The following is a 22,384-nucleotide window of genomic DNA, read 5'->3' on the forward strand; positions in this document are numbered from 1 at the left end:
TATACTTCCATACATAGCCCATGCAGTGCACCGTCAAGGCAACACTCAGATTTACAGCTGTGGTTAATTTCAACAGCAAGCTGCTGCAACACCTTCAAGATATCAATATTCTGATGGTGACGAGCCAGTGGAAGGAGGGGGAGGGGGCGATGGGGGGGGCGGGGGGGGGCAGCGAGGAGGGTTGGGGGAGGCAGTGGGAGGTGGGGTAGGACTGAGGTACACAAGCAGTGTGTATGAGGCAGAGAGCAAGTGACTGAGCAAGAGAGTGAGAGGGTGTTTGTGTGTGTGTGGGAGGGAGAAAGAGAGAGAGAAACAGTAGTGATGATCGACGCCAGGCTGCCACCACTCTGTAGCAGTGAGTGGCTGCAACAAAAAGCACAGAATAACATCCCTGACTCCCTGCTCTGGTGTTTTCTCTCTCCCTGCGTCTCAGCTAGCAGACGAGAGCTTCGCGCACAGCTCTGCAGAGGCTATGCCGAGATTGAGCCGGCGTCGGAAGCAGGATCTCCAGCTGCCATCAACAAGTTAGGGTTGGAACAACACAGCCATGAAAGAGGAACACTTGATCTTCAATTAACCATTTAAGCTGACATCATTGCCGTGGAGGGGAAACAAAAGGGTAAAAAAAGAAAGAGGAAAAAAAGGAGAAGGAGGGGGTCTGTTCATCGGAGTCGCTCTGGATGCAACTGATCAACTTAAAAAAATATAAATATTTATTTCAAGGATTTTTGGGATGAAGGACAAGATTCAACACTCTCTTTCAGCTTGGATTTTAACGGACTGAGAAAAAAACCGGAATAAGCATCATCTCGGGACATGGAATTTCAGATTTTGTCTCATTGGGGTGGGCTCCGAATTGCTTTATTTCCAAAGAGGCTGATTCCTTTTGTGCTTACTCAAAAGGGTTTTTTCCCTTTGGATTTTTTTTCCATCTGGTTGCTCCAAGAGTCTGCAGAAAAGGACAGTTGAATGCAGCCTCCGATGTGCACAAAAGAATGGGTAAGTTAGCCCCTTTATACGCCAGGTCGGGACATGAATAGGGAATACAAGTAAGAGAGGGAGGCTGAGGACTAAAAGCTCTTCAGCCCAGTCTATTTACCGCAATTGTCTTTCATGTTTCCTTCTTCACTGAATCAGTCTTGTGTATGTATACTTTTTAAATACCATTATTATTTGATTGTTAACCTCTTGAGTGATAACAAAACTCAGGGGAAAAAAGAAGAAAAAACTAAAGATTAAAAGGATGACAGCATATCTTATTTATGCTGCTGAAAAAAGGGGTAGAAACATTGAAAAATGTAATAAATGAATGACGTAAGCAGCAGAAAATGTATATTTACGTCAAATCGCTTAGCACAAATTATGAACAAAATAGATCAAATTAAAAAAATAAGGGGGAGGAAAGTGCAGCTGCTGTATGCATTTGATAATTAGATGCCTCCGTAAATGATATCTCTACTAAACCTAAGCTCAAAGATATCACATTTACACAGATTGTGAAAGTTGTCAATGTAAAATACCTAAACTGGTGCATGTGCATGTGTTAACAAACGAGACAACAATCGCCACCATGAATTAGTAATAAGTGCTCTGCAGAGATTAGCTTTCCCGCCCCATAGTTCATTTTCTTATCTTTGAACCCACCCAGGTTTCCATTCAAGGTGGCCATTGGTGGGACCTGCACCAGCGGCTCTGTGTCTGTGTGTGATCAGCATGCTCCTAGTGTGCCAGCTGCCTCCTGCATCGTGCACAACCTGCCCTCAAAAATGCCGCTGTGAGGACCTGCAGTTCTACTGCGACACCCAGGGGCTTCAGGCGCCCCCAGATGGTGTGGACAAGGGGGCCCTGGGGTTGTCACTACGTCACAACAGCATCACTGAGCTCAGCCCTGATCAGTTCTATGGATTCGGCCAGCTGACCTGGCTACACCTTGACCACAACCAGATTACCACTGTACAAGAGGATGCCTTTCAAGGGCTCTACAAGCTGAAGGACCTCAATCTGAGCTCTAATCGTATCACCAAGTTGCCCAACACAACCTTCATCCACCTCATCAACCTCCAGATACTGGACCTGTCCTTCAATCAGATGACTGCATTGGAACCCGAACTATTTCATGGACTGAGGAAGCTCCAGATACTCCACCTTCGTTCAAATTTACTTCGCACCACACCTGTTCGAGCATTCTGGGACTGCCGCAGCCTGGAATATCTGGGCCTGAGCAGCAACCGTCTAAGGAGTCTGGCACGGAATGGATTTGCTGGGCTCATTAAGCTTAAAGAGCTCCACTTGGAGCACAATCAGCTGACCAAGATCAACTTGGCCCATTTCCCTCGCCTTGTTGCTCTGCAGTTTCTATATCTGCAATGGAATAAAATCAGCAACCTAACATGTGGCATGGAGTGGAGCTGGACCACTTTAGAGAAGCTCGACCTTACAGGAAACGAAATTCGTGTGCTCACACCTGATGTGTTTCAAACGCTGCCAAATTTAAAGATTTTGCTGTTGGATAACAACAAACTAAGCAGTCTGGATCCCCAAGTCATGGAAATGTGGCAGTCTCTGGGCACTGTTGGGCTGTCTAGCAACCTGTGGGAATGTACCAAAAGGATTTGCTCTCTGGCCACTTGGCTAAGCACCTTTAAGGGAAGGTGGGAACATTCCATTCTCTGCCATAGTCCTGAATATGCCCAAGGGGAGGAGATACTTGATGCCGTCTATGGATTCCAGCTTTGTCAGAATTTTTCAGCGCCAGTTGTTCAGACAATCAGTACAACCACAGACGCTACTACAGCTACAGAAATCACAAGCTCCCTGTTTGGAATTATGCAGCTGACCCCCACGCAGGACTATTCAGAGGATTTTGGGAGCTTTACCACGGTCACTACCACGACAACCACAACACAAACACCACTCACTGCTCAAGCAACTACTGCTGCATTGGAAGAGGCAGCAGTAACGGATGACTTCTCGGCAATGGACAACACTGTTATGACTCATAGGGTTATAATTGGAACTATGGCCCTTCTATTTTCATTCTTTTTCATCATTTTTGTTGTGTATATCTCACGGAAGTGCTGCCCTCCCACCCTGCGCCGGATACGCCACTGTTCGGCCATACAGAACCGCAGACAGATGAGGACCCAGCAGCGGCAGCCTATGGCAGATCTAGCAACACAGGTACCCTATAATGAATATGAGCCCAGCCACGAAGAAGGGGCACTCGTGATCATCAATGGCTATGGGCAGTGCAAGTGTCAGCAACTGCCTTACAAAGAGTGTGAAGTATGAACTCTTATTTATTCCTAGAGCATATGGTTTTCCATTTGACCATTTCAGATGATACAGGGTTTGCTTTTTTGATTTTGTTTTCCAATTTATGTAAAAAGCATAATTTCTACCAGTGAGATTTGAGAATATGTGAGAAATAAAGAATGCCACAATGACAGAGGTTGGACGTGACAGTTTAGGGATGAGGTAGGGATAGTCACAAATTTATTTTTCTATGAATGCGAGGTTGTTCATATCAGGCAGGGGGCAATCATTTTAAACAAGAAAAATGTAAACTGTGAGATTTGTCACCACATTGTCTCTATATTCTGCAGCACAGAGAGAATACTATATAACATAGCCAAATGGCCCACTGCGTACAGAATACATTAAGTGGAGAAATGTGATTTACATCTTTTACAGAGTAAATATTTGAAATCATGATTCTAAATGCACCACAGACACTGTAAGCTAATCACTCTAACACTGAGGCAGATTAATTGGATATTAGAGTGATATATACATGTTGTTTTACAGCTTCATTGTTTTGGGGACAGGCATGACACATTAAAGGCTACGAAGACCAAATTCACATTCTGAATTATAAATTCATGATATTATTATTATTATGTTATAAATAAAAATAAATCCTCTTTAGAGAGGGTGGAATCCTATTCGGTATACGATAATTATATTACTTTAGAAAAATCAGACATGAGCCTATTAAGGAAGTCTATAACTTCCCATCAAACCAAAAGGCTCTCTGTGTTTCCCATTTGCAGAATTTATTTGGGCAGCCCACCCCAAAAACAGTTGTCCTTAGCCAAAAGGGGATTTTCGGGGGAAACTTGGGTTTCTTCCAAAATATCTTGCGTGCAAATGCAACTAAAAGTGTATACTGATTGAAAACACTGCCGGTATGGTGAATTTATGTTCAATTATATAAATTGGAAAAATGAACTCTTTAATCAGATCTTAGCTTGTAAATGTAATGCTGTTTTGCAGCTGACTCGGATGTTGGAGCACTCACACACAGGGGCCAACTGCGACAAATAAATTCTTAACCTGTGGGAAACACTAAGCATTGTTTGTCTGTGGTTAATCTCCAATACGCTACACTGCTTAACAAAGCACATGGATGTCTTCCTGACCTTGGACATCAAGAAAAAAACTATTAGACCTTTAAATGTACCATAACTTGTACATGGATTTTTGAGCACCCAAATGCCATACACACTGTGACCATAACCATTCCTACAGCTTCACCTAATAAGTAGTTTACTGATTTGCTAATATATACAAGGTTCAATATACAGACCAGGTAGAGTGACAAGACGGTAGCAAGTGAAAGAATAATGAACAGTGCAAATACCAGATAGGAGAGCATTTCACTCTGAAAATTAAACCTTTCCCAGTCATCCAGGATCTTAACTGCTAACACTCTAATCAGGACTGACAGGCTCAAGATTGAACCAATTAAGGCAAGGCAAAAATAATCTAAAATTCTGTCACCCACACCAGTGATCCAGCAACATTTGGCTTGTTCAGCCACTCGAAAGTAGTTCCACTAGATTCATCCTCCACACCACACCACACAAAACATAACCTTTTATTTTAAGGAATTGCTCGTTAGAGACACTGAGCTGTCATTTACAGTCTTAAAAATGTGTTTAGGGTGAATAATAAATTTGAGAGCAGTTACTTGGTTGGCAGTCACAAGTGTCAAGTTAAACTGTGGTTAATACCCTGAAAGCAAATGGAGATCCGGTAATAAGCAAACAGCAAGCCTGGGTCAGGACACATTTGTATGCAGCAGGGAGAGGATGTGCATTAGCATCAGACTAAAGCTGCTGCCGCAGCTCCGCACTTCTTTGTGTTCAGTTTGGTGGTGGGGGCAGGGTGAAAGAGAGGAATTAAGAGGAATTGATGGGACGATGGAGGGGGGCAACTCTGGGGTAATGTCGTAGTTTATCAAAACCATTGAGCATTTCTCTGGCCAAGTAAAGGTAGTAGAAAATGGAATGACGAATGCTGACTGATTGCACTTGGGCTTGAAATGTATACTGATCCCACAGCAGCAGCAGTTTCATTACTGGTTAACTGATGAGCTGTATTGAGCATTTTTATAGTGAAAAACATTTCACTCTGGAAATCAGGATATGCCATTTTCTAGACAGTTAAATGTGTGGCAACGTTTAACAAAGTCAGCCATTCAGACAGCAAGAAGTGGCATAGCATGTTGAAGTGAGATATCTGGTTTTGAGCAAATAGGTTGCTGTGTGTTGGCTGGTGCCCCTAGAGGTAGCCAGGGGGTAGCATTTGTGGCTGTCTCTTGGGAGCCAAAATTTGGATTCACACTTTTAAATTAATGTTTGTGTCAATGTTTCTCTGCACATGGTCATAAAATGCATTCAACAAGTTTGAAGAAAGTGTGTAAACCAAAACTTGTTACACTTCACATGAAAAACTACACTGATCATACCGATTTCCAAATCCTCGCAGCTCCACTGTTTATTTTCTTCCAGCTTTTCTTCCAGCACTGCTTTTACTGTTGCCCTTCTAATCTGTCTTGCATGTACAAAAGTCGAAATTGAGTTAAATATTCCTAATGTCATTCAGCAAACATTATGGGGGGGGGACCTCATTTTTGATATCACCAAGAATGGGGATGTATGTGGAATTCCTAAAAAGGTTTTGTCAATCATTGAAATTCAATTTCACTGACTACAGTTGTACTGAGTGACTGAAGATCCACAGAATTTGTAGAAATAAGCATCCTTTGCACTGGGTCTTTGTAAACTGTTTTTGTTTCCTCTTGTCATCCTCTAGCCCTGGTCCCCATCCTGCCTAAAAAAAATAAACAAAAAAAAAAAGAAAAACCAAGTGAACCAATCCCCCTCTCTCTTACCCAACATCTTTGTGCAAAATGAATGCTTTTCTCTTCCCATTTTCATTTTGTATTGTAAAATGTACAATTTCATATCTGTATAGTGGAAAAGATGTGCCAAACTGAAAAAAAAAACATTTTCCCCTCAAAACATATATTTTTTAAATAAAATCGTTATAATTTAGACTGTTTGCGAAATGATGGATGCTCACAACATGGTTTGGTCTTTCAATTTTCTGTTAAATGTATACACCTCACGCTCTTGAAAAAAGCCTTCCAAAAATAAACAACCCTTGATGAAGGTGAAATGTAAGAGTATATTGTGAAAATTCATATGTATTGAACATAAACGCTCTCACGGTTTTCTAGTAACAGTTTAGGTCACTAAAGTAAAAAAAAAATTACCTTCCAGCAGTAGCTGTCAGCACAATTATTAAATTATCTAGTTTGCAAATGGATGTGATAAAAATACAAAGCATTAACAGAAGGCAGCATGATGGTCACAACCTGCATTCCCTGCTCCTTGGTTTCACAGAGGCCAAGGTCATTTCTTAACTGCGATTTCTGTCCAAACAACAATGGTAAACTCAGAGCTTTTGAGTATGTGATATCTAAAATAGAGAAAAGTACTAAATCTTCATATTTGAGCAAATCAAAGTACCAAATAATATTTTTACATGATGAATCACTATATTAACTGCCTCCACTGCCTGAATAGCAGTGAAAAAATAATATTCTAAAAATGGCCACAGGCATCAACTTCCAAATAAAATTCCAGATTAGAAATCTTGGCTGACAGTTGGCAGTTAATGCTCCATGCAAAATCACGCTAATGTCAGTTATAGAAAAAGACGGTGATAACAAAATTTCCATTTCCTCCCTTGTATATAAATATGAGCTACATGTCAAAGTGTTGAATAATCGTAATAGTCACACTTTTTGACGTTGATTCTGGTCAACTGTGGATTTTATGTTATTTAGCAGACTAATTATGATCAAAAATAACCCAAAGCAGATAACACATTGAATACCCGTTGATTTTTAAGAAACCTTTTCAAAATGGTGGTGCGGGTTGGGCGTATGTCTATAGAATTGGCATTGCACAGTAGATTTCACAGAATTGCGGTGAGACGCAATGGGGTGAAATCAAGGTGATGTGTTCTTGGTGTTGTGTGTGTACTTTATACACTGACAGCAATGTTTTACAATGCAAAGACACGATTAGACGCAGGTATCCCGTCTCACACATAGCGTGTCACGAATGGCACTTTAAAGGGATAGTGCACCGAAAATGTAAATTCACTCATCTCATTCGTATCCTCAGCAAATACTTAATTTGCTCCAAAAAAATTTACTTTAATTCAACTCTTGAATTTGACAGTTTCAGGTTGACATGCTGTTCGATATGTATACCTTATCTTAAGGCAACTTATTTATGTCAAGCAGTTTGGAGTGCAAACATTATGAAGAATATAGGCCAACCTGGCTTACCAGCTCTAAGAGGTACTTCAATTTTACCTTCTCTTTTTTGATGAGGCCTTCAGAAACCACATAATTAACCTACAGAGTGTACCCAGGCCGGGGAGCCACTAAACTGATGAGTCTGACTATGAGGCCTCTGTAGTCTGGAGGGTTCAAGGACTCAGAGCTCATGTACACTTCAGGTATTATTATGAAACCTCCAATAAATCTAGAAAATGCTTGGGAAGGACATATTGATCTGGACTCTCAGCAAATACACCACTAATGTATTTATTGCTTAACACATTTAAACCCATTCCTCAACTACATGATTGGGGGATTCAAGCACAACTGATATAGGGATGAGCAACACAAAGGTCAGACTCTGTTTCTATCTGCAAAATGCTCAGCCCTTTTGCTGATCTTTTTAGAGGATATGGCAACATTAGCTACAAGCTAAAGAAGAAGTTAAGCTAACAGTCTGGGTATAAATATGTGCAAGCAAAAACTAATGAGCCACTTGTGAAACAGCATCATTGCTATCACCTATATGGACTAGTACTGCGTCTCGAATTGGATACTCTGGTCAGTGCAGTCACATTGAGGATGGTAAACTCACTGGCATTGAGCTTTAACTCCAGCAGGATATTGTTGCCCAAAATACAACATGACCATTTTGCACGCACCAAAAATGATGATGGCTGAAACATGACCGAAAAGGTTGCTCACCAAGTTATTTACCGGTTGCTTTGAATTGAAATACAATTAACATTTACTTTCTTGCGTGGGCCCCATTTCATATGACAGGGAATTAGGTTGCCATTGGCTCCAACAACCTGTCCTTCTTCCTCAATTGCAACTTCCGCAAAATCCAGCAGTGCTCCATCCCTTTTCCTGTTCATAGTCAGGACGGCGACCACAGAAAATGAAAAGCGTCTTTTTACTTTACACTTTAGACTACGGTCAGCTGTCAGAGCCACAGACCATGGTTATTTAGCACAGTGCTAGTCTTTTGTTTGCCTCTTTGTGATGTATTGGTTTGGATTAAGTGTCCAAACAATAAAAAAAGAGGCACTCCGTACTGCAAGCCTTCCATTGCTGCCTTCTCTTCCCAGAAGTCAGTGTTGTGTCAAATTGTGACACATGATTTAATACAACGAACTGCTGCAATCATGTTCTCTAAGCAACAGCACTGACAGCTCCACCTCGAACCTTGTTTTCTGTGCAGAGTGGATGACAACAACTTATAGGTTAGCTGAAATACCACACCATATGACATATTAAAACAGACTGGTTACAAACTGGAAAGGCCATTTCCTTCTACCTGCTTTACTGTTGTATGCCCGTAAAATGACAATAAAGTCTGATTTGATAGTACAGCTTGAACAAAACATTGTTGCTGTCAATTACGCACGTGCGCTGATTTCCATGAAAGGCCATGATGCAGGCTTCCAAGGTTTTGAAAATAGATGGATGATAATGATACAAATCGATGCAACAGCTTGTTAGCAAAGGACTCTGTGTAATTAATTTTGTTTTTCACTCAACACAAAGATATCCACAGTATCCAGTCATTTAATATCTTGTTGCCAAGCTCAGTGGCATGTTTTATAATGGGACTTGCTATAATATGTAATCTGAGTGAACAAGTCAAAACATGCCTAGATGAGGTTTGCCATTACATTACATTTAGCTGACGCTTTTATCCAAAGCTACTTACAATAAGTGCATTCAACCATGAGGGTAAGATCCCAGAACAAGAATCACATTTAAGTGCTACTAAATTGTTAGTTTCAACGTTTATTCAAAGTATAGTCAGAAGAGTTGTGTTTTTAGTTTGCAGAGAAAAATGTATAAACTTTCATCATTGCTCTATTCACTTCAATTCAGTCTGTTTCTAACCTGTAACCTCCATCTAATGTAATGCTCTGAGACGACACCTGAGAGGAGAAGATTCTAATTTTGGTTTCCCCTCCCATTTTTAACAATGAATGCAAGTGGACATCTGACTTATCAAGGTAAGAAACAAGGGTTGAATGATGTTGATTGAATTTGTTGATTTATATGTGTGTGATAAATGTAGTGTTCATATGAGGGTGAAACAAAATGGACACTTCATGTACCTCCATTTAAAATGGCTCAAATCCAAATCGTTATAGCAACAATGGAAAGCATAACTACTCTCGAACTGAAAAGACTATGCAGTTCCCCACAGTTCTATGGAGCTTTATGAGAGCTTCTAAATTTGGTTCACTCTTACTACTGTCATCAGCATCAGAAAAGCTGCAACAATCCACAACATGCTGTGTGGGAAAAAAGAAACTTTCCTTACATCTCTGACGGAATTATAACAGGTTTAACCGTAAGCTTGGTGTAGCTTTCGTGTTAGTGTAAAAGCAATTAATTTGGGCTTCACATTTGTGGGACATGCGAGAGAACTTAAACTTCCATTTAATTTAAAAGAAAAATTAACACTGTTTCATTTAAAAGGAAAATTAACACCGTTTCATTAAATATAAATATGTGAAGGGAACATTATAGACAAAATTATAAACACATTACCCAGTTATAAAACCTAAAACTTGGAATTTATTTTCCTTGACAAATGCAAACAACCAAGCCAAGACATATTTATTTTAGCCCCAAATGTACAAAACATTGAGCAACAACGATAAAAAGACTGAACCACTTACAAGGACATTATCATGCATATTTCATAGAAATAACTGCCATCTTATATAGATACGCAAGCCGTGTTGAAGGCAGATGATTCAACTAAGTACAGTGAATCAAATTTAATGATCACTTTGAGCACAAACCAAGCAGAAACTGAGAGTCTGCTTTCATTCTCCGTTTGTGTTGACAAGACATCAGCTTGATATCTGGAGACAGCTGTTAGCAAATATTAGGGACAACTGCATGAATAAAATACACACAACGTTTAGTTGTGTGATTTTTACAAGAGAGTCATGCCTATAGATTGATAATATAAGAAAGCTATCAGTTATGTTTCTTTACATTGAAATTGCTTTTTTGTGCAGCGCGCAATTACTGAATATCAACAAATTACCTTTTTTATGTAAAAACCCAAGCCATGGTCAATTTAATTTACCCACATAACTAATAATGTGAAGGTTCGAATTTGCTAAATGTCCAATTGTGAGGGCGTGGCCTTCCTCGCTGTTTGACTACAGTGGAAAAACAAGGTGCATATACTCTACCTGCCAGCAAAGCCAATCAAAAAGCCTAGATTTTACCAGTAAGAGATCAAGGGCCAGGTCTGGGAAACGTTGCCTGACGGGCTGTTACTGACAGACTAGTGTTTTATGGAGGCTGTAAATATTCGAAAGCCTTGGGGACACTAAATCTTTTCCCTGTTACATTGTGTGGAGTGTAATTTGTTTTAATTATGCGTTTAGATGAGATTACAACTAGATAAATTGAACTCCTTTCACGCAGGTCTTGCTTTAGGTGTAGTCCCCTTGAATGTTATTCCACTTTAGCTTTTTCAAAATATGGGGAAAAATAAAAACCTACCTTGAGCCATTCCACTACATTCAGTCTTTCAGTTCCTGACCACTAGAAAGAAAAAATATCCTTACCTAACAGTATGCTGTTATAGCTTATGTCTCATGAACTTGTAAACGGTCCTCTTGGAACCGTATTAAAGATTACTTGTGTGCAGGTGTTTTTAAACCTAAATCAAAAATAATTTTCTGTTGGGTAACACATATCTCATTAATGTGTCGGATAGACAGGATAGATGGTCTGAAATTCATTCAACCGAAAATGTGTTTAAATGAGAGGCTTCCATGTTGGCACAGAGTAGCAGGCATAAAGCAAAATTCTGTCACTCACTGCGGATGCCTGAGGCAAAAAGACTGCGAGAGTTGGCTGGGGGAAGTGAGCTGTTGCACGAGAGAGATGGACATAAACGGGGGGCAGACAGGATTGCAAGGATGGAAAAAACAGGAAAGAGAATTCAACCAGGAAAAAGCCATGGGTAAGAGAAATGCTGAATAGTACAGCATGGGGAACTATATTGAGATACAAGGTGGCAAGCGAAGGGAGAGGCTAGGGTCCCAATGCAGTGGATACGCATGTCCTTTTAATACAGGTCCAAATGATAATGTATCACTTCAAGTTGAAGAATTTAAATGTCAGGAGCCTAATATGTCAAAGCGACCTAGCATCACTCTCTTACGTGAAATAAAACCCTGACAGAAACTGGGAACAAGAGATGCATTATTAATAAAAAGTGGCAGAAACAGTTACACTCAACACACACCATGCCGAACTGTCTTGACAATATGGAGTAATTGAGGTCATACTATGTGGCAGTGCTGGGGCAACATTACCCCCACTCGCCTTTCCCCTTCAATGGCTGAGTGCACAAGCTCTAGTCTTGTTAAATGATAATCACAACACTGTGCAAACGTATATTTCCACTCAGGATTGGAGGAGGGAAAACGTGATCCAACAACAAAACATATTCTGTTTATTAAGAAATTTTTCAAATATCTGTTTCCCACAACCTCAAGTCCACAATCAGTTTAACCCAAGGTTATCAGAGCTTTTCATATCAATGTGCTGCAGCTTTATGTTTTTCTATGTTTTTCTAAAAACATAAAAAACAAAGGCGAGGAAGTTGTAGAATTCCACCAACATTCTTTAATTTGTCCTCCTTTCTTTGAGAGGCTGTATTAACCCAGAGTAGGTGTGCGTTTGTGTGAGTTTGTTTTCGGTTTAGAACACTGGTCTTCTCTATCTCTATGGTCTAAATATAGCCTTTATTCTACCATTACAATAAATTATATTTTCTTTTGAGAAAACATTCAGCCTAATTATTATTTAAGACTTTGGGATGCCTGAACAAATACTTCTAAATTGGGACGTCTGGTCACCCTGCTGCAAAAGTACATTCCTCAATGTCATGAAATACTTAGAATATCTGCATAGGTCAGATAGGGTCTGTTGTGAGCCCAGATCAAAGTAAATGCCATTGGCAATCTTAGTGAATATTATTTTACCCATAAAAACTTACAGGCATACTGAACAGAACTACACAAAATTTTGTGAAATATTCTAAAAGCTTATGTGTCATCCTTGAAATGTCACTCAAAACAGATGAAAACGAAAGGATCTCAGACAGAATTTTTTTCTGAAGTGTCAAAAACATGGAGAAAGGGGGGGGGGTAGAGACATCTTGTAGCTTGAGGGAATGAAGGAGCAGAAGGAATGAGAGAGAAAGTGAATAGGAGATAGTAGTCTATCAAACAGCATCAGCTGTGAGTGTAAACCCATATGCTGCAATGGCAAAATATAGTGATAAATGACTTGCACTCCAGTTTCTACACTCAGAATAATATGTGCTAGGTATGAACTTGTAGTGAAAAATCGACCCAAAAAAGGGTATTGCTTTGCTGCATAAATTACATTTCTTTCCAGCTCTACTTTAGAATCATGACAGAGACATCTGCATTAAGCCAGTGTGATCTAAGGTTATTCTGTCAAGCTCAATCACAGTTATATGTCACAGTCTAACATTGGTTTATAGAGATAGTTCACCCCAAAATTGAAATTCAATCATTATCTACTCACCACTATGGCTATGGAGGGGTGGGTAAAGTATCGGAGTCCACAAAACCCTTTTGGAGTTTTAGGGGTAAATAGCGTAGCAGCCATATTCGATACAATTGAAGTGACTGGTGACCTCTTCTTCAAACGTAAAAAACTGAAAATGCCTCCATACTGTTTTTGTGTTGTCATCAAAGTGTCCGTAAGACCCACCCTTCATAGTAAACTAAAAAACGGTGTCATTTACACCATGTTTTGAGCCTTAATGACCTCTGTTATCCTCATAGCTCATAACCGCATTCACAAGGGGAGCCCGATGAGCTCAGTGAAAACTTGCACGTTCTGCAGCAAGTTCCAGCTTATCTCGACTCTGGCACCTTTGGCGAGAGCTTGTGCGTGTGTTATGTGAACGGACGACATTTAGGCTAAAAAAACAATGTAAAGTTTGAAGATGGGTACCCAGTTTCTTCAATTTGGTTGGATTAAGCCCCAATACTCTGTTTTCTGGACTCAAACACATCACTCACCCTCCATCGGCATAGTGGTGAGTAGATGATAGAATTTTTATTTCTCAGAGAACTATCCCTTGCAAGGCACCAGAAAATAAAGAGTTGCACGAAGTGGGAAATTACATATTTTGCTCCTCATTCATTTCGTACATTTGGTCAAATGAGAAGCCAAATCTATGTAATGTCTTCTTGTCATTGTGGTGATGGATCCCAAGTTCTCAGGTCATACAAGAAGATGCTGAGTGACATGGAGTTCAGTTCAGACAGAGTTCAGTCAAGTAGAAAACTTAGAAGCAAACCAAAGATGCTGCATGAATAGACTGAACCTTAAATAATCTGGCAATGTTCTGGGTCAACAAAGCCATCATACTACTGCTGCAATGCCTGTGCAGGAAAAGGATGATACACAGAGAGAAACATTTAAACTGGATCAACATCTGGTCATCATCTTGAAAATGTTTAGTGAGAACCAATAAAGCAGGAAAAGCACAGGTGTAGCCCTAATCACCTCAAGTGTTTTAGAAAGACATGACTATGAGCAAGCGTAACAATACAAGGACCCCGAAACTGAACAGCACAAAATAATTCAGCTATCATTCATTTCATCATTCTACTATTACTGTCTGTGACGTGTCAAATAGTCTGACCTGACAAATGGCCTCTTATCAGGTTACTAATGTCATATCCATGCAGCATGAGCAATGATTTGACACTAGAGTTCTCCAATCTGGTTTATTTGATGATTCTCCTCAACCATTTTGTGAATATGTCATTGAAAACCCATTCAAACAGCGATACAGCAACATAATCTATTTCTCTTGCGTATTGTATTCTATAAAAGCTGATTACACGACAACAGAACAGAGGTAAAGGATAGAAATGGAGCAAAACAAAAGGCTTTTACCATCCTTTTAATATCTATATCTATATAATATCTGCCCCCAAGGACAACCAAAGTGAAGCAAACTACTACTGTAGAATTACAAAGTACTACTTTGTCATACTTAAAACAAAGCTACACGCTCCAAAATGTAAAGCTACTGCAATTCATCAAATGCCACCTTGCTATGCAGTTATTATCTCTGCCAAAGAGTTACTTTGCAGAATCTCTCAAAACCTACTCCAACACATTTCAGTGACATTGCATGGTGCATTAGGCCAAGGGCCAGGAAGACAGAGTACATTTGGGTGCAGCAAGAACACCAATTTGCTCACCTTGTTAAGCAGGCAGGCTTAGGCTATTGCCCAGTTCTCTACTGTAGTGAATATCCTGGCTGAGCAGTGAGGCAGCTGATCTGCCTGTCCTAAATTGGCCTTTTTAGAATTTCATACTGTATTTAGATTATGTTAGGTTACCTCTTGGTTTAGGAGGGAAATTACTACAGGTAGTAAGCCAGTTAGCAAGACATGCTTAAATTAATAGCCAACTGTTCAGACTATGGCAGGTAATACAAAAAGTCAGAACTTCAACGACAAATCAATTTTCATTGTTAAAATACTTGTGTTTTTGAAAAACGACTATTGTGTGTTGATAACTTTTACACCAAAATTACCACATATATGGATGCTATTGACACAGGTAAAAAAGCTGATCGAATTATTTCCGGAAGACAAGTTTGCCTTACTGATTTGTTTTTATGGTTTGCAACGTTCAAAAATATGAACGTGACGGAAGCAGGGTTAGTAAACAGTAGAAAGCTACATTGTCCAGTGACTATGTTATAGCAGCTGTTTTTTATATATTTTTCTTTGGTCTGTTCAAACGTGATGACAGCTGAACAATATTGGTGCATTGCTTGAATGGAGATGGATGGAATTTGTGGCCGAGACAGATGGAGGCGACAAGCCATCACAGAATCGCATCAGAACAGGGGTGAAAATTAGTGTGTCCAGTGTCTACCCAGGCATCATGTTTCCATTACTGCGCTTGAAGCTGAAGCCAATAAAATACCTGTGATGACTCTATAGACAAAGGCAGCTATTGGTGTTTTTTTATCCAGTGTGAGAGGGGCTTAAGAGTTAAAATACAGCGATAACAACCTGCCTGACCAGACATCTGTCACAGACACAGGAACACTTAAATTTCACCAAGGAAATAAGGAGACTGTGCAGTGTATGACTTTTCCTCTAAAAGCCAGAAAAAAACGCAGCAAACACAAACATCAGCCTCATAGATTATAAGACATTACACAGCAATGATACTCCACACACTGAGATTCTGATGTTACAGAAAGGATCAAGTCCTATTATCTCTATTTAATAGTTCCAGATAAACTGTTTACTTTTTACTGAATTGTGGTGAGTGAGCAGTGGTGAGCAGGAGTGTGGAGGGAGCAAACCCAGACAGGAGACTCTGACAGTGTGATATCCAACCGCTGCTTCTGCTCTGATCCTGAATCGGTGGCACTAATCGTTAATCATTAGCAATCCGTCGCGTAGACCATGTATTCACACTTTTTGACACCACTGTTCGACATTTTGCACCTCGTTCACCGCCTCTCCTCGCTTATCTTTGCTCACTGTCTTTGTGTTGGTCTGGTGTCAGTGTGTGGGTTAATGTAAACGCTGCAGTGGAGAGATGAAATGAGGAAGTGACATGACTGGATCAAATACACATAGACAGGCCAGCTAAATGTTTGGTGCACCGGTGCAACCAAGGAGAATGTTGAGTCGCACTTCACAGATTTTAGGTCGTACTCCTGAATGCTACATTATAAAAAGTTTTTTGAGAATCCGATGTTATATATTATATAACTATTTGTCAAAGTTGGAAAAAATGTATTACTTAAATGTCTTTTGATCTCACAAATATTCTGTCCAAATTTCCAATGAAGACTAAATGTGAATAAAAAACTAGAGAACTAGTTATGCTTACAGAGTCTAAGATAGTGGCATGGCAAGAACAAGGAAATATCAAAAGCTGAGACACTTACGTTGCCCATATACTCGGACAGAAGGTCCTGAAGAGCCTGGCGCACAGAATTGCATTCGGCCACGATCCGCTCCCTGCGGTCATCACGTGTGCAAGATGAGTCGGCCATGAGGGCAGCACCACTGATAATGCTCTCAAGGCGCTCCTCCAGGGAGGGACGGAAACGCTCCTCACTAAATGCCAGAGGGTCCACGATGATTTGTTTCTGTAGGGGAAGGAGCAGAGGGGAAATTACAAATGGAGGAAAAAATGCAAAAAGTTATTATGGTACACTGATGTCTCCTTCTCCAAAACCAGAGAGACTAGAGTGAAGAGCAAGAGGAGGGCGGATTTGAGAGACTGACAGGTCGACAGGGAACACTTAGGGTGAAGGTAAATATGTATTTAGGGTATTTATGTATATGTAGGCCAATTACAGGACAGTTTTAGAAATAGTTATATAAATAATGGCCACATCTTTCATAAAATGAAAGAGATAACATGTCCTGACTAATTCATGATATGGATAGCAAAGAATTAAGAAGCAGTACCTTGTTTCTTTAATTCAATAAAAAAATAAATGGCCTGTACTCAGCACTAAGAGAGCACCACATTAAATGTAGTAGTAAAAGTTGAATGTTGGAGGAATTAGGTACACAACATGGTAAAAAAGTTTGGGACAATATCAACATATTTTCAAAGACGTTTCTGTATTAAAGTGCAATGTTGGGGAAAAAATGAAAACCTTAAACGGCTCTAATCTTTTCAAATATTTGTCATCCAGCCATCACATCACTATTAATACATCACTGTACAAAAAAATAACTAAAGCATTTGAAAAGGAAAATAAACATTTCAAATTTGAAAGTCTGGTCAGAATTTCTTTTCGACATTACTGTTTAATGCAATGCTGTATATAGATCACAAGTCATATTCAACTGAAAACAATTTGATTTGGTTTTCTTTTCTAAACTGGACTCGGGAGTCTCCTCGATTGTTTTACCAACAGAAAAAGTAAGCACGGGTGAGTATTATTTGTTATAAAGCCTTTTTAAGCATAAGCCTGTTCTTTTGCTCTACTGATAGTGTTTTGACTTGTATTGCTTCAACGGGCAAATTTATGGGCCCTGGCTGGAGAAAAAGTGTAATTAAAGGACCTTATTGAGGGATAGTGAGAGCATATCCAAGGACCCCATGAAAGAATCCACTATGAGTCAAAAAAGGACAGGTGTTGTACTACTGTATGTCTGCAATGTGGACAAGATCCATTTCATACAACAGATGAGCCTATGAATACGTAATTGTATATATAAATGTATAATCCTTTAGTGAAAGAATTTGATTTGCTACCGTTGATTTGAGTGCTACAGTAGCCGACGCTCCTCTTTTTTTATATCTGCAGGATGAGAGAACAGCCAAATGTCTGATTTTACAGGGACAAGCCTGCTCAGAGAGGCAACTAGTTGACATTCTAAAGAGGCGCTGCAGAGGGTTGAGATATCACCGTGACGCCTGTGGCAGCGAATCAAAGAAAGACAACTTCTCCATTGAACTCCGTGCTTCCACAGATGTCTTGTTGCTACAAAATATTCAACAATTCAGTGGATAAAACTGCGGTTTATTAGGCAGCCCGCCCTCTATCACATCCACCTCCAGCTCCCTCCATTCCGTCTCATCTGACCTCATCTGCTTTCGTGTCATATTGCCATGGCAACAGGCACAGGAGAGAGACACAGAGGAGGAAATAGAGAGAGAGGAAATTTGGTAGGGGGGGTGAGTCATGCTAATTTTGACTTGTTCTTGAAGGAGCTAGTTGGGAAAAAGGTTTGCATCCAGGTTTTTGGAGTGACTACCTGTAAAATAATAAGTGATGCAACAGATCTCAGATACAGCATTGTTGCCACTTGTTGGATGCACATAGATCACTTGAGGTGCCATAAGTGTAAACATGCAGGAAATGGCATGGTTTGAGTACTGAGTTCGGAGACTATTTTGAAAAGCAAAGCTTAATGAAGCATACTTCAAAATTAATGTCAAAAGGACAAACATTAAAAAGCTTAGCAAAAGTACATTTTTATAAGTCTTGCCAAGTGCTACTGACTCAGGTGGAAAATCTGAAGATGGGCCTAAGAATTTTGTTGATTGGGTAAAGCATTGTGGCGTGTGATTTACAAACGTAATAAGACTAAGTGATAACCAGGTGTTGCATTAAAAAAAGAGACAACGTATTTTAAGGGAGCTCTTGGTTAAATAAAGGCTAAATTAAGTTTTTCTCCAATTGTGTTAGCTGCATCCCTTAAAATTTTACAAATGAAAAAGTTTAGAATAACGGTAGCAATAGTGGTAACAGGGGAACACTGAGAGGATAGGCAGGTAGAAAGAAAGAGGGCCTGTGTTATGCAAAGATCTGCCTGCCAGCTGAGAACTGAATGCTTGTCAGGGAAAAGCACAGAGCTAAATCGAAAACTGCCAATGATATGCCGAGTTCTGAGTTCTAAAATCTTTGGTTCTTTTTGAATGATGGACGGGTCAATTGTCAATGAAGAGAGAGAGAGAGAGAGAGAGCATGACAGCGGGGCAACGAGAGTCAGGCATCGCTCTACAATTAGGCCATGGTGAAAAAAACTCCATTATACATATTTTATGTCACTGAGAAGTGAAACAAAAATTCAGATCACAATTAAACTGTGGCAGTACAAATTAAACTGGTGGGCCGCCACAGCCATGGTAATTATTGAGAAACACTGCTGTGAGTCTTTAAGGGCACATTCTTCCAAATACACACAGCAAATTGTGAAACTAAATAAATGATCAATACAAGAGCAGTGCTGCGTCAAGTGAAAGGAACCAAGGGACAAAGGACACTTGTGGAGGACACAATGGCAACTTGTGCTTCTATAGAGCTCATTGAAAGAGAGTTAATGTGTCGCTGTGGGTCTTTTAAGTGTCTTTGGAAGCTGAATATGAACAATCTTCAGTACATTATATATATATATATAGCTTTTTTTTTATTTTATCAAAAGGTGCAGTGAAATTCTGACATAAGTCAATGTCAGAACCAAAAATCTGGTTAAAAGTCTTTCTATTCTTCACCACAGACTGCATCTGGTTCCATGTTAAATCCAACTGATATCCTAATGTTATTTCATGTCAAAATTATGATGATTACTGTGACATAAATATTTTCCTTTAAATAATATATATTAGACTATCTTTTTTGAATAACATCTTAGAAAACCTGTTAAAAGGTTGAATGGGCAGTTTCATATCAGCAATTTGAACAATTAAAGATCCATAGTAGGAAGAATAGAGAAAAGATATATTCCCCAAAAAACATTGGATGACTCTCAACACCTTTAAGAGAAATAAAGGTTTTCATCAAAAAGGACTGGCGAGCAACATGCTAAATAAATTTAAGTATATTAGGGTTTGTGCCTGCGCTAAATGCCAAAATAGGTACACTTTTGTCTGCAACAAAAGAAGCATGTATAATCCCTGTCTTCCCAAAATAAAACTTAATGGTAATATTGCAGTTTGCTATGTTTTTCTGATAACTTCTGTAAAATATACCAACCTACTAACAAAGCTCAATAGCAACAAGCAGAGAAAGGGTTTATCTATATTTATGTAAAATCAAGTTGATGACGAGTCAGTTATAAATGCAGCCTCATTTGAGTCTCTATGTCTGAATAACAGAGTTGGGCGCATCTCCTTTGTTTGACAGATAGAAGAAAATCAAGGAATGTAGAAGTGACTCACAACTATATTTTGAGGAACCCTGAAGGCATTTCCAAATTTGTCCACATATCTCATCCTAATTTCCACCTTGACCCCAAGCCCTTCAAGGGTTTTGGTCATTTTATGATTCAGTTGGGTTTCCTCTCACTATATGACCTCACTATATCCTTCAAAAACACCCCTTCATCTAACTCTGTTAATAAACCCTTCTAATTGAAACTGAGCCTTGTTGGCGGTGGAAAAATATGATGTTTTGAATTGATCTGGCAGATACCTGAATTTGATGTGATCTGTGAACTACTCATCTGACTTACATCAAAATTGTTGAGGGCGTAGGCAAGTTCTCCACCCCCTGCTGGATGATTGAGTGCAGAGTCCTCAGATGCGGTGGCCTGGGCGGCGTTGGAGATTCCAGAGACTGCATGCTGCAGCTGTTTGTAGATGAGGTCACGGTTAGCCTTGTAGGCTGCCACGTCGGGGTGCTGGAGGCAGGCACGGGACGCTGTGTACAACATGGGGATGTTCCTCTGGAGAATCCCACGAGCAGCAGCCATTTGGTCCTTGTGCTGGACATCCTTTAGTTCCTAGCAGAACGGGATTCAAAGGAGAGTGAAAAATATGAAAAATAAAGGGTTAAACTAGAAGATGGAATACCTACAGGGGGCGGGGTGGTAATGTATTTTAAATTCAAAATGGGCCTGTCATGCCCTTGTGGGGACACTAAGTGTGACAGAGTTTGTTCTGGATGACCCAGATTTATTTCTGTCCCCTGCGGTAACACAACAGTCATAATCAGGCCATTATTATATGCCTTTGCAATTTAATGCGCTGCTTTTCAGACCTCTGCATTATATTGCAATTTCATTTTCATAGAAGGGAGGAGAAGAGATAGTGATCGCTGGCATAGACTTCAGCGTAAAAAATACTTTGAATACACAAAACCTCTCCTCCAAAAGGAACGCTACCAGGGCTCTACTTCTGCTTGAGAAAAAAGTTGTGAAGCCTTATTACTTCCTGCATTCACTTAAGTTAAACACATTTTGTTAACTAAAACTAATTTGCTCACAAAATCATCACAGATTACTCTGCCAAGTTTTCTCATTTAAAAAGGGGTAATATTGGAAACAGTATTTACTGATTAGATAGATAGATAGATAGATAGATAGATAGATAGATAGATAGATAGATAGATAGATAGATAGATAGATAGATAGATAGATAGATAGATAGATAGATAGATAGATAGATAGATAGATAGATAGATAGATAGATAGATAGATAGATAGATAGATAGATAGATAGATAGATAGATAGATAGATAGATAGATAGATAGATAGATAGATAGATAGATAGATAGATAGATAGATAGATAGATAGATAGATAGATAGATAGATAGATAGATAGATAGATAGATAGATAGATAGATAGATAGATAGATAGATAGAGTACTTTATTCATCCCCGAAGGGAAATTAAGTTGTCATAGCAGCCGGTATGATACGATTTTATACCGATTTTTATACCGGTACGATTAGCCGGTTTTTATTGCTTGAAAAATGTACATACAGTAATTCAAATATTTTTCCTATATGATGTAACGGCTGCAAAAGAAGTATTAAATTCATGAACCTACAGAATTACTGCCTCATGACTGTATGCCCCCACTAACCAGTCAAGTTGCATCCTCGTCTTTCTACACTCATGTGTAGGACATTAAAGAAATGTAACATAAAAGGCACTAAATGTATTTAATGCCATAATTAGCATATGAATTATTGAGTTAACGCATCAAAACACTATTCACTAGGCTTTCTCCATATGCAGTGACTTGCATGTCTGTGCATCTCCTTGATTCTTTCGAAGAATGTGCTGGAAAATGTTTTATAAATGTGTCCTTTGGTGAGTACCACGAACACCATAGTAGAGAAAAACATTGTAGATGCCATATCTGATCACAAGGAAAAGGCTTTTGTCATTTTGTTTTCTCAAGCCTGCATGCTTCTGCATTCCCACACCACGTCCTTGCAACT

The 22,384-nt window shown here is 39.5% G+C and overlaps 2 protein-coding genes across 3 annotated transcripts in view; one reads left to right on the forward strand and one right to left on the reverse strand.

The window, feature by feature from the left end:
- Positions 1 to 22,384, reverse strand: part of ctnna1 (catenin (cadherin-associated protein), alpha 1) — a 71,733-nt gene that overhangs the window by 39,448 nt on the left and 9,901 nt on the right. For both annotated transcript variants that reach the window (XM_061079009.1, XM_061079010.1), the window contains exons 6-7: positions 20,668 to 20,937; positions 16,638 to 16,841 (exon numbers count right to left, since the gene is read on the reverse strand). In XM_061079009.1, coding sequence (XP_060934992.1) covers positions 16,638 to 16,841; positions 20,668 to 20,937 — 474 coding nt within the window. The remainder of the gene's footprint in view (positions 1 to 16,637; positions 16,842 to 20,667; positions 20,938 to 22,384) is intronic.
- Positions 996 to 3,291, forward strand: lrrtm2 (leucine rich repeat transmembrane neuronal 2). Its single transcript, XM_061079473.1, has 2 exons — positions 996 to 999; positions 1,649 to 3,291. Exons 1-2 carry the CDS (start codon positions 996 to 998, stop codon positions 3,289 to 3,291), a joined length of 1,647 nt encoding a protein of 548 aa, XP_060935456.1.

Source organism: Limanda limanda, chromosome 10, assembly GCF_963576545.1.
Source record: "Limanda limanda chromosome 10, fLimLim1.1, whole genome shotgun sequence".
Taxonomy (NCBI): domain Eukaryota; kingdom Metazoa; phylum Chordata; class Actinopteri; order Pleuronectiformes; family Pleuronectidae; genus Limanda; species Limanda limanda.